This window comes from Ammospiza nelsoni, chromosome 2 (genome assembly GCF_027579445.1).
Source record: "Ammospiza nelsoni isolate bAmmNel1 chromosome 2, bAmmNel1.pri, whole genome shotgun sequence".
Classification (NCBI taxonomy): Eukaryota; Metazoa; Chordata; class Aves; order Passeriformes; family Passerellidae; genus Ammospiza; species Ammospiza nelsoni.
In genome coordinates this window covers 80,826,609-80,840,555 of record NC_080634.1, presented here as the reverse complement: position 1 = coordinate 80,840,555, position 13,947 = coordinate 80,826,609, and the positions used below count along the sequence as shown (strand labels likewise).

At 38.0% G+C, this 13,947-nt stretch overlaps 1 protein-coding gene across 3 annotated transcripts in view; it reads right to left on the bottom strand.

Annotated features, from left to right (window-relative positions):
• PCCA (propionyl-CoA carboxylase subunit alpha) overlaps window positions 1–13,947 on the bottom strand; it is a 274,780-nt gene that overhangs the window by 100,529 nt on the left and 160,304 nt on the right. For all 3 annotated transcript variants that reach the window (XM_059466064.1, XM_059466066.1, XM_059466063.1), the window contains one exon: window positions 4,608–4,710. In XM_059466064.1, coding sequence (XP_059322047.1) covers window positions 4,608–4,710 — 103 coding nt within the window. The remainder of the gene's footprint in view (window positions 1–4,607; window positions 4,711–13,947) is intronic.

Sequence of the window (13,947 nt, the reverse complement as noted above, 5' to 3'; positions counted from 1 at the left end):
AATGTTAAGAGGTACACAGGCTGATTTTCCACCCACACAGGTATCTAATAAATTCTTTACTTCTCAAGAAAAAGATAGGGGAAAAACACTGGGTTTTTTCCTAAAAATATTTAAAACATTTATTTCCAACTGGACTGAACAAGCTTCAAGAATTCTTCTCAATATTTCATATCTGTACTACACTTATCTCTTCTTAAATTTGGATTTAGGAAGTCATCCAATGTTTTGTGAAAACGGTAGCCCATTCTAGTAACAACCTGAATTAAGGAATTTAGCTTTCTCTGTTCCTCTTACTCAGCATTTGACCTATGCAGGTCCCTCTGGAAATATATCGAATTTCCATTTGCCCAAAGTAACTTCTGAACTATGACACCTTATGCTTAAAAAAATAAAAAATAAACAACTTCAATGATAAGAAGCTACTTTATAACTGAAAACATCTGGAAATTCTTTGACAACTAAACCGAGAAGATGAGGCTAAGCAGTCTGGGAAGGTATGCATTTACTACAGAGATGAAGAACCCTAACAGGAAGGACTGTTTTCAAACATGAAAAAGGAGAATAACTACTTGCAGAGAAAACATGCAAATCATCAATAAAGAATTCTCAAGACAGAGTATTCCTACACTGTAGCAAATAATCAAAATGGATAATGGCAAAAATATTTTCCAGAATTAAGTTTATTGCATAGAATACAGTTACAAATTCCTCATTGAACTAAAATTAGGTTGGAAGGAGGGTTAGAACTAAATGGCCTTTAAGGTCCCTTCCAACTCAAACCATCCTATGAATAAACAATGCCACCATCACATGGAATTAGACCATCCTTGGTGGCTGACATCTGGTTTTGAAGGGCCATATTCATACACTGCAGGGAAACCACAGAGCTAACCAGGTTTCCTCAACAGATGTAGGTTCCTATTTGATTTTGTCTCTCCCACCCTTCAATACCCTGCAGAACAGCTGAGTTTTATAAAGGAAGAACAGACTCCAATCTTCAACAGCAAATCTCAATCAATGAAATCATAAAGGAAACACATTTGATACTCAGAGTAGCAATTGAAAATGGCAAGAAGGGAAAGACTCCTGTTTGTAATTGAAGTAAACAAAAGATTGCAGAGTCTGGTGGTGGGATGCTTCTGGGCTGCTTGTTGCTGTTTTCCATTGCTTGTTACTATCTCATGTAAAGGAAAGTATTCTTCCTTCAAATTATATTTTAGAAGCAATCTTGACTGCAAGATCTTTAAATCAATTGACAAGAGAAAAAAATTTAAGCATAAGAAGAACACTAATCAAAGCTAAGAATCTGACCATCTGTCCTCTGAAAAACTAAGTGGTATGCATGACAAGCAGTTAGTTTAAAGATTCCTCTAGCAATTAATATATAGAACAAAGAAAAAAAAATAAATGACATTTACATCAATTTAGTTGTCAAGTTCTTTGTACACAAACAAGCAGGTCCCACCAAAGCTGCTAAATTTTATTTCTCAAGTCAGGTCATTGGAATCTTTTAATTGCAAAAGCACTTGCTATGTTGACAGGGTATCACCAGAAACAACTGTCTGGTACTGAAAATTCTAGTACAATAGTTTTATATAAACTTAAGTACTAGTATATATGTTGCTGGCTTCAGAATAAAAACCAAGTTACTTCTTGCCCCAAAATATATCAAATTAGGATTCTCAGAACTTTTCAACCTCTACTGGAATCATAAAAATTAATATTTTTGTTAGCAGTGCTTCAGGCAAAGAGCATCGTTCACACTTGTGGACCACTCATCCTTAAATCCTTCAGTTTTGGGAAGCAAGGCAGCTGAAGTGGCCTAAAGCCAGCCCCCATCAAGGACCTCTGTTACAAACAAACTAGTTAAAAACAGATGGTTTCAAAACTCAAAATTCTGAAAAATAAAGAGCAGCGAAGAGCAGTTAGCACTGCAGAATTCATAAGGAATCTCCAGCCAAAGGAAGCTGATGAGAGCTGACCCGTAGCTCAAAGAGCTGCGCAGCGATGCGCCCCGAGCCGCGGCAGGGAGCGCGGCACAGCCGGGAGCGCACAGCGCTGCGCACCCCGACCTGGGAGCTGGGACAGCAGCACAGCCACAGGGACAGAAAAGAGTCACTGCTGGAAGGGTCCCCGTGGTAAACAGAGTAACTCAGGACGCGAATGCCGCCGTGCAAAGCACGGTTTGCAGCCGAGTAAACTTCTGCAGGGGAATGTGAAGGTGGCCCTCCCACTGGGCTATCCAACTGCACCACAGGTTCAGCTATCTTCGCCACAAACCACGAGGGGACACAACCCACAAAGGCAGGAGCCTCTGTCACACCAACTTAATAGCAAAAAACTAAATGCAGAAGTTCAAAAAGTGAGGCTTGTGTTTCTGACAGCAAAGTTAATAAAACAAGCTTTGAATTTCCCCTTTTTTTCCTGATGGTATGTTACACCTCCTGATCAGAAACAAGATTTCTCATTCCTAGTCTTGACTCTTCTTTGAAGTTTTAAGGCAGTTGGTTTTCCATTGTAAAGTTTTGAATAACAATTCAGATTTTTGACAGTGCTGTATTTACTATAAACTCTTATCTGCACCACAATCACAGGAGAACACCAGGAAAAAGAAAATTACTGATGAAGAATAACATGTCCTCTGCTCTTTATCCAGTAACAATAAAAATAAGTTTAAATCTAAACAACCCTGCTATTAAAAAAGAGTTTCCCCGCTTTTTACATGACTAAGCTCAGGTGCAATTTTTAATACACTTTATAGGTATTTTAATTGTAATACATAAATTTTAATACACTTTTATACCTTCATAGGTATATGGTTTAAGTGAAACAGACTTCTCCTGAAATCCACCTGATGTGATTTATTTCACCAGGTATTTTCCAGACACAACTAAGGAATTACATCTCCCCAAGTATATAGACATGGTAAGGTGGAAACAAAATGCAAAAGCAATTGTCACAAATCCCTCTGACCCAGGCTTTTAGGCCCACAGCTGATCCTAACCTGGCACTCCTAATTTTTCCCTAGTGCTTAGGTACCCAGTCTCTGACACTGAGGGATGCTCCTGCCTCCCTGCCTAGCAGTAGAAGGTAAAAGCAGTAACTCACTGCAGGGACACAAAGATATGAGAGGGAACTTTCACATTTCTTATTGTTTGAATAACAAACCAAATTATCAGAAATCAGACATCACATACACCTTGTCAAACTGGTTTATACTAGCTGTAATTCTCACACTGTTGCAAGACATCACAACTGTTAGCAGCTCCATTGAAAGTGAGGGACAGGCTTGGACTCAAGCAAATCTCTAAAAATGTATGCATAGGCAGATGTATGCTTGTGTAACTGGCTGTGCTAACCAGCTCCCTGGTTTAGAGAAGTCTAACCATGGGAATTAGATCTCTGAGCTCACAGCAGCCAGGGCCTATGCAACACTCACAGCAACCAGCAGGCTATCCCCACAGCAGCAGGCAGCTCTTGTGCTGCAACAAAAAGGAGGAAAGGCTGAGGGCAATGACTGACCCTGGGAAGGGCTATGTCTGTCCCACAATCCAGTGCCAGCCCAACTCTAAACTGGGCTGAAATCTGACAGAGGTGTTCTGTTCTTTGAATGGGCTGCATCCAAGCTCACATGATATCTGTTAGGACTGTTATGTAGATTTTAAAAACTGCATGAAGACTTGGCCTTGGCTTCTGAAACAGCAATTCAACAAGTAGGGTGTGTTACTGCCATTCTAAGAAAATCTGCCTTATTAAGGCTCTTTTGAAACCTTTTGCCTAAGAGTCAACAAATACTATACAAGTCAACTGCCTATTTAAAAAAAAATAAAAATCTCATTTTGGTTGTGGAATCACCATTAACAGACATAAATACCAGTTCTCCTTATAAATTTATCTTCTTAATACTTCAACCAGCTTGTGTCTTGCCTTTATTCTGTTGAACAGCTGAATTACCAAACCCAGCATTACTGTTCTTCTACTGTCATGGTCTATCCTTCTGCCTTTCATGCTGACAACATTAAGTGCTTAAGCAATTACCTTAGAACATTTGTAAAAAACAAAAGTTTATACACATTCATCTGAAGTGAATAAGCACATCCTGAAACACTAGCATTTTACTATGACCACATACAGTTCGAGCAGAGAGTGCTGAATAATGTTATTCCAGGATGATTGCTTATTCTATTGGCTTGGATCTTTGATTTGTTTCTCTAAACACTAGCTTAAGGTAATGCAATTTTTGTCAACATTGCATTTGTTTTCTTGCTCTCATATATTTATAATGGAGTATATGCTCCATTATAAGATGCTACTTCCAAACAAGACACTAAACAGAATAATTCAGAAACTAATTTAATAAACAAATATATACGAAAATGTTCCACAGGCACGAGGCCTGAGAAAAATCTTAGTACACTATCTGAATCTTTTCAACTCTGCACTGTTTAACTGTCAGGGTCCTGTTTGGTAATTAACAGCAATGCCTACTAAAGACAAACCACCCATCTATCCTTAGTCAACAAAAAGAGAATTTTAGCAGGCATCAAGGATAATATATGCACAAGGACTCAATGCACTGAATTTCTTAGGAAATGAGCAGAACTTACAGAAAATGATGAGCCATGCTTTGAAACTGCAACTGGGTAAATTCCATCTCCTAGATGCACAGAGAGCTCCCAGCTACTTCTCTTTGATTTAGCAATAGGAATTCTAAAAAAGAAACAGAAGAAAAATTTTTAACAGAGATTTCATGCTTCTCCCAAGTTAACCAGAAGCACTTTCCTCATAGGATGGTCCTGAAGGATATAAAATATCATTAATCTATAGACACAGTTGGAGAGCACACTTGAAAAAAATATATACTAAATACATTTTTTCTGTCAAACAGCATATAAGGAGAAAATACACTCTTTCTTTCTTTCTAGATTTGCCTTGACACACTGGGTATGCTGATAAAGTTAGAGGAGGCCCTTGAATGCAGCCAGCACTTGCTGCAGAATTAGCTCAAACAGGATGACAAGCAGATGAGAAAGTGGGTTGGCAGGAGAATAGCAACAGTGATTACTGGAGCAGTCTTTTCAAGGGCAAAATATAATCATTATTTCTTTAATCTCATTCTCAGTAAACCTTAATTAAAAGCCAATTACAGACAAAAGATTCAGCCAAACAAGTAATACAAGTAATTTTATAACTAATACACATTTTTAAGTACTCATCCACAGAGCCCTTCCAGCATACTGAAAAAATAATGATGTATCATCACAGCCCACATGGAGGATTATACTGATTCCTGCAGCATTTTGTGGCTGCACCATTTATCAAGTAACACAGGAAACCTGAATCTTTTCAACTTAAAAAAGCACACACCTGGCAGCAAAGAAATGAGAACTGAGCCTCCATTCTTCAAAATTCAGAGTGAAACATGCAATTTTCAGCTATTTCATTTAAATGTATATTCATTCTCCATTTCCTCATTCTAACTTCTTGAGTCTCTCCCAATTTGCCATAAAAACTGGTGTCCAAAAGCACACTAAAACTTTTCTAATGAGTGGGTACCATATATTACCATGAGCACTCACCACGTGGCCTAAAGGGAAGACAGGAAGGTGTGGTTTCAACTCTATTAAAACAAAACCACATTTTGGTATAGCTTTTCTTCCACATTGACTCTTACTTATTTAGATTTTTCTGTAAGAAATTTGTAGGGATAATAATTTTATCACCTTTACATCTCTTTTAAGGATCATTTCTGCTGTAACAATCTATAGTACATTATAGCACTTATTGCACCTTTTATCGCATCCTACAATCTTAAAACCTGTGAACACATTATGCCACGTGGATCCTCCAGAGGATTCAGGTGACCAGTGAACCACATGTCCCCATAGGGAATGCTCAAGTTTCCTGTGGAATCAACAGGGAGAAGCACCTGTGAGGCCTCTAGAAGCCACAGGAGGAGCAATTATCTGTCCAAGCCAAGGATAACACACTTGCCATGTTGAAATGCTTGCCAGGGATTCCAACAATTATATTAAGAACTTTAGGTTTTTAGATACCTGGAACTTAAGAAAGCACAAGTTCAAGTACTTAATGAGGCAAGTAGCTTTCAAAACTTGTGCCTTGCCATGTGTCTGAAAAGGGGAAATGAAAATGCTAAATATATCAGACACAAATAGATGCATACTAATCCTTAGTTACTTCTAGATGCAAGCCAAGTAAGGCCTACATTAAATTTCACCAATCATCTTACCTCTACCACTACCCTAAAAGTTCACAAGACAGATATTGCAAATAAGCTGTTCCTGTGCTAATGGTGTCAAGTGTCACCTTTCACATTTAATATAGAGGCAATTGTCAAAACAATAAATCTGAGGAATTATCTATGGTGTATTGGGAGCAATGTCATTTCTCAGCAACTCGTATTGGAATTCCTGTATGTCACCAAACATTTAGACTGGCTGATAGGAAATGTGACAGACACACGAGTTCCTGAAGAAGAGGAAGAGGAATTTCCTGCACAGGTAGCAGGCAGCAAGCTGAGAGATGTTTTCATTGCACTTCCTGGTATCAGAGCACCAGTAAGGAAGAACACAGACAGCACCTGGTTAAGTTCTCCATGACACTCCACTGCAACAACCAACAGGATTTACTGGTTTACAGCTACTTCATATTTCTTACATTAGAACTAGGATCACATCACAAACTCAGCTTAGTAGAACTGCTTCACTGGTGACATGAGACTCCTTATAGCCTTGCTGGCACAGCCCTGCTTCATATTGCATTTGACTGGAAGTGACCTCATGAATCTGGCTGCTGGCCATCAAAGGAAAGACAGTCTTGTTCTCCAGCAGGGATTATTTTTGTTCAGCCCTGTCTTGCTGAGCTTTGTCAAGTGTATCTCCAAACAGGATGCATGCCTCTTGAAAGGCATGACTATCATCACTGCTTTGCCTAGGTTTCAAACAGCCACATAATTCCTCTCTCTGCAACACCAATGGCCAGGAGGGCAAGGTCCAGAGCTGCATCAAATATACAGCAAGTTGTACTTCCCTCCCGGAACTGCTAGATCCCTTTGCACAGGGACATTTTTCAGCTTTCCTAATCAGCTTTGCCTGTGGTTTTTTAACTATAACTGACACTAGCTAGGATATATACTTATGTGAGCTCATGACAATCCTACTTCTTCATTAAACCAAATTCCTTTCAAAGAAATTATCTTGTAGTAGACTCCATTTTGATAGGATTTGTGGGTAGGGAACGTTCATATAAATAAGGATTATGAAATCCAAAAATTAGGATCAAAGTCTAAGTTTGTTAAATATGAAAACGAAGTTGCTCGCATCCATGAACTACTTTAGAAATGCAGACGTTTCTACCAGGCTGGGAAACAAGATTGGTTGTGGGATTTTCTGTTGTTTTGTGATGTTTGGGGTTTTTTAAATCCGAGACATCCGAGTGCATGGGAAATTATATTTGTTCTTGGCCAAGGTTGCTCCCTTAGCTGAGAAGACTTTAAAGTCCTCCCAAAGAAAGCATCTGAACTCTGAATATATTTCACACTAGTTCACAGAAAACTACCAAACTTCTGGCTACTCTCAAAATACAGAACTTTTTAAATTCTACATAATGGGCTGAAATCCAACATACTCTATTCACAGAAAAAAAGGATAATCCCACTGAAAATAAAAATACTGTCATTTTTGCCATCATAGAAACCACAAAGAAAACATAAAGCACTTCCCTTCCAACCCTAGATTCAGAGTACACACAGTATGTCTTTCCTAGGGTTCAACATGTCCTCCCTTTCCTCTCCCAGTTTTGGCAAACGACATATCATCCAATAAAATTACTTCATTTGCCTATAGAGATCACTGGCTGCAGGAAGAAACACAAGTTTCACGGCAAGATGAATGCCAGGTGGATGGGAAGCAGGGCCATGGAGAACTGTGAGCTGCTGATCCTTGCCAGGAGCATTGCACACAAAGGGACAGAGAGAGCAAAGGCAGCATGACAGCCACAACAGGAGATGGGTGGAGAAGGGGGTTATAAACTCCTTCCACACTAAAATGGGCAGTTCTGAACCTCTCCACTCCAAATTGCCTTCTAAGGGGAAGCATCACAAGCATAGGAACACAGCTGAAGACTGATGGCCTGGCTTTAAAGTCATAAAGGCTTTACTCCAAAGCACCAATTACAAAAACATGTAACCAACACAACAAGAAAAACAGCACCATTTGCCTGCTCAGTTATTTACTTTCAAGCTCTACTGCTACTTGTTTAACTAGAGATGATGTGTGTGTAGAAATGTATTATGTCCCTTTTACCCCCAAATGCCATGTGTGGGAGAGGAAGACACTTGAGAATAACACAGCAATCAAAGCTCCTGGTTTCATTGCATGTTTTCAGTGAGGAAAGCAGACAACTGCTAAAAATTTTGGGTCGACACATACTTACTGTGCTCATGGAACACATTAATTAAACTATTATCTATTCTAGTCAAAAACAAGTAATGAAATAAAATAGACACTCACAAAAGCAAATCTAGTAAAAACTCTGCCCTGGTCATTTTGATTGTCACCAATCAATGAGATAGAAGGAACTCAATAAAAACTACAATTTTCTGCAGTTTGTGGCAAATAAACTTCCCTCTCCCTATTATCACTGATGATGTAAATGAGTTAGGATGTCACCAGCTCCTAAAGGATCAGAAAATTGAGTATAGATTTTTATACTTCCAATTCAAAATATGTCTTCTAATGCTGAGGTAGAAAACATTTACCAATTCCTCTTCACTTCTGATATTTTTGCTGCATAATACTTTATGTAAACAGAGAAATCCCAAACTATCATAACAAATCCTCCTGTTTGAAAGATTACAAGCGTTTGAAAACCACATTATATGACACTCCATAAAGCTGTTTTTCAATTGTGCAATTACCTATTCACCAGTTAAATAAAAGTGAAATATTGACTTAAAACAATGTTAATGGTCAAAGAATCATTAAGAAATCCTTCATCATAACTTTCACAGCAGGTGGCCTGTAAAATGATCAAGAATAATGTGCTGGATTCTGTAGCCACCAAGGTCAGTTTCTGCATACAAATCTTGCAAAGGGAGAAAAAAAGACCTTCAGAAAGTGGGCCATTCATCTGAACCAAGTTCAGAGAATTTCCAGCACTGTGAAAAGATATGTTATGCAAGCACATAGATGTATTCAGTGGGGGTAGACTGAACCAGCTACATGGAGACTACAAAGGAGCCCTCCCATGGCTCATGAATAAGTCGAGGAAATGATCAGAAAAAAATGCAGAGATGTTTAGACAGATGGCCCACTTAAAATGCCTGGGACAGGGCATAAGCAATTTTAATGAAACTTTAGATCTACCATATAAATTGTTTCTTATTTTCCCTGCCCTCCCCCCACCCCTCCCAAAAAAAAAAATCAAGAAAGGCAAATAGAAATTCAACAACTCAAACAAGAGCCTAACTTGCTATGAAAAAAAAAAAACCTAAAAAAAAACCCCAAACCACCAAAAAATTAAAAAACAAAAAGGGAAGTAAATCCCACACTTTTAAGCATTTTTAGTTTAATAAGTTCATACGCAAAAAACTACCCTTCAGAGAACCTTCAACTATCAGATGAATATAAAAGCAGGGAATGGATAGATTAAAAGAATTCTAAACAGAAGTGTACTGCCAAACAAAACACAAATCTAAGCCTTAGCATCTGAGTACTTTCAACACTTTCCAACATAAAAGTTCATCATCACACAGGAAAGATAAAAGCAGCACTTTCACAGGATTATTTTAAGAACCAAAAATTATGTGCAAGGAACCTAAGAATCTGGGAATATTTTATTCAGTAATTTGAAGTATTTTCTGTATCTATTCACACACATTTTCTATGTATATTCAGACTGGTCCATCTATACATATCATGTTCCTTTTTACATTAAAATAGGTTTTCTTCTTCCTGCTTTATATGTGCATACATATATGTGCTCCCCTTTCACTGTGAATATGAAAATATACCATCATTAGACCAAATTATAGTTCTTCATATATCATAAAAAATAATAACCTCTACTAGCCTGTGTGCCAGTTGATCAGACAAAGGCTGAAAGAATTACTCAACAGCTATATCAAAAAGGTTTTACATTACATTTTCTTACATATCACATTGAGATCAATAACAGATATGCATATTTATAGCCTATACTCTATTTGAATAGTGACTGCAGGAAAAAATGAAATTACATGGAAGGTAAACTATAAAATAAAAAAGAATGCTTTAAAAGGATGCTATGGAGTGCACTGTGCTTTGATTCAGAACAGCATACATCTGGATGTTCCCTTTTCCTTCAACACAAGCTTTTCAGGCAATTTGCATTGACATAAGAGCCTGCAATCCAGTGACCAACAAAAACCTCCAGTGCCTTCAGCAGTGAAACCCAGCTGTGGGCCAAGGAAACAATTATAAATCCAGGGTGAATTTAGCTGCCCAGACCTAAGAGTATGGCTCAATACCTTTCATCTCCATTTAACTGAGAAATAATCTTGCAAAGAACCTGAGCTCACCCTGGCTAACACACTTCCCCTGTGGAGGTCTCTAAGCCTGCAGTGCTTGGGTCCTGCAAAGAGAAACACCCTAACCCCAGGGTTCTACAGCCAGCATCCTCAGCAGCCTGGCAGGGGCAAGGAACTGGGGGCTCCTCTGCCAAAGCTGTCTCCACAGTCTTAACAAGAAGTTATCCTCCAAAAACGCAGGCAAACAACAATTCTAAGTTTCTTGAAAGATCTTTCATGGCTCTTTTAGCTTTAAATCTATCAGGTAAACGAAGCAGGATTGCTGTTACTGCCTGTCTTGATATAACAAAGTCATGTTTGCAGAGCTTATGTTCAAAGAATCAAAGATCCATGCTATCAGTCTTCCTCAGCCTGTGGGGGTTCACATCCACCTCCCATCTCTCAAGAGAAGGAGCCAGGGCTCAGGTAAGCACTGGGGAACTCACCACCCTAACCTGCTGATGGTAGGAAGGAATATGAGATTCATGGAGACTTAGGTTTGCAGCCTGACTATGCATTCTTTGGGACAAAATGTTTTGATCCTAATGCTGGGAAATTTCTGTGCACTTTGCATTAGTAAACTGTGGAAACACAGTAACCCTGGGAGCTGCCAGTAGAGCCCAAGGCCTCTTCGTTTCAGAAAAGGGTCAGACTGCCCAGTCCTTCAGCAGGCAACAGCATACCTTGAAAATTTCAAATAAATAAATGTAAAATAGATCTGAAATTGATTTCCTCTCCTATGAGATGTTAGGACCTACTTTAGTATTTGGTTTATGTTGGAAAAAGCAAATGTCAGACATTAATGCTGGATAAGAGATCTTGCTATTTGTCTCATTGCAAGCATTTGTGAAATAAGAAGCAAGGAACACTCAATAATTTGAGTGTTCACAAGTACAGAGAAAAGACATTTATTTTTAATATAATTTACAAGTCTGTGCTTCTAATCTGTTTTTTCAACCATCTTTTATTTACCAAAGGAGGAGCCACTTGCAAGCAGGTGTTTTTAATCAGACCAGTCAACAACATTGTCTTATGCATGCTAACAACTTTTATGGAGAGAAAAATCTAAAAATCTGTTTGTCATCAAAAAAAGCTGGGGCTGTTTCTCCTCCAATTAAAGTATTTCATTTCATAACTTTGCTGTTTTCCAAAACTTTTTTTTTTTAATTTTTATTGAGAGATAACTTTGGGCAGTTGGCAAAACTAATAACAATAATTTACTCTGTAAAAGAAAAACAGCAAATGCCCTTTCCTATACAAATTTTCCCTTATTTCCTTAAGCAAAGAAACTTATTGTGCAGATATTTAAGAACACTCTTACAATAATTATCTCACTTTCTTTTTGTGTGCAAAGAGCTTCAGAACAAGCCACTGTGATGGAATAGGGAGGACTAAAGCTCTTCTGTTAACATTATCCAGTAGCAGTTATGTACATTCATACAACATGATGGCATTGGGATCTAGCTGCCTGTTGGGCAGTCTGTTTCCTACACCTCCATTCAAAGAAGTTCCCAGTAATAATGTGCTATTTTTCACTTGTATTAAGTTTAGAATATTACAGGTTTGCTGTCCACATAAAAAATAGTCAGAAGGAAATGCTAACCTACTAATATGAAAATGAGGTGAAGTGATTAAAAATTACATCTAAGTTTGATAAATAATCGAAGTTTACTTCTACATATGATACTACTTTCCATGCTCCCTTTTTTGAAACATGCAGGCAAACTTCATGCTAGGTTTGCTGTACTCATCTCAGTGGTGAAACCTGCCTACTAATCTTGAGCTTAATTGCTACTAATAGCTGTAAACCTGAATCAAAACACATTTAGTGCTTTAATCTGTCATCCCTTCTGTCAAAATTTCAGTTATTCACCCCTTTTTGTAACAGAAGTTCTGGAGAGTGTGATAACTCAGAGGTAACAGGACAATATGCAGGGGCTGTGAGACTATCAGTGCTCCACCTCAGATCAGGAGTTCTCAAAGTAAATTATCCCAACCACCTGCACTTAGATTGCTCTGGATCACACTGCAGAATGGTCTTGGGATGTGCAAAGCAGTTCCTTTCTGATGAAGAAAGGCAGAAACTAGATTCCAAAATTGCATCCAGCACACTCCAGTCACAAATGGGTATTCAGTTCACAAGACTAGACTAAATCTAATCAAAAGTCAAATACATACAGTGAGAGCACGAGCTCCTCATCATGAACAAGACAGTACACTTGTACTGGTACACTCTGTAATGACAGCTAGATTAGTTTTTGAAGAATCACTTATTCTCATGAAGAGATTTTGATCTTAATGATTATTTCTGCAATTGAATTGCCTCAAAATCCTAATTTCGGTACTTAGTCTAGATATTAAGGAAAAAAAAAACAAAAAAAACTCTGACATTTTAATTCAAGCTCAACCCCTCTTATTTAGTTGCCCTAGTAAAAGTTGTTAAGTGTTTAATACCTACCAACTTCTGCCAGCTGAAAGCAAAAAAATACTGTGAAGTGCAGCATATTTGAAAAGCTTGTACAATTGTGGAAGAGAAAATGCATATTTTAGAATCAAAGTTTAAAATTCCATTTTGAAAAAGTCATGGCCTGAGTTGCCTCTATCTTTTTAGATATCTTCTCAAACAAATTGCCATTTACCCAACTATCACTAATTTACAAACTTAATCCAAAAAACCAAATTAACCTCTTTCTTATTCAGAGATACACATCTGACCCACAGGCACTAACAACAAACTGAAATACAGTGTTTCCTTAAACAACAAAGTTTTTAAAACCCAATATAGTGAAACTTTTCAGTACCTGCTGAACTTACTAAAGGAGGCACACTATCAGGAGTGAGAGACAACTACTACAGTCAAGGGAAAAGGAAAGACATCAGAATAAAGCCATCTCTGAGGAAATTCGGCAACAGCACAGAGAGCAAGAACACTGGCCTTCTTTAAGGCCCACAAGGAACACAATGTGCAAACTAAGGAAAATTTTAAATTATACTAGCTAACAAAAATAAAACTCCCAACCTTAGACCAAACTGAAAACACCTTTTTAGAGAACACCACCTTCAAAAATATTTTAAGTTTTTTTGTTAAGAGCTGTGCATTGAATGCTGTCTTTCCTGTGGTTTACAGTTTCATTTAGGTCTCACTCTTTTGATCTGCCAGTCTCCTTGGAACTAACCAGACAGTAGTATGACAGCCAGAAGTATGGAATTTCTGCCACACTCTGTAGGACTCATGATTTCACCTGGTCTCTCTAAAGCCTGTCAGATATGCAATATCCCAATGGTCATTATTTAAAATAGAACTTCCCCCTCTTTTTTTGTGCATCATGGAAAACACAATGCTTGCCAGATTTCACTAGAGTTCCAGAGTATTGTAAGAG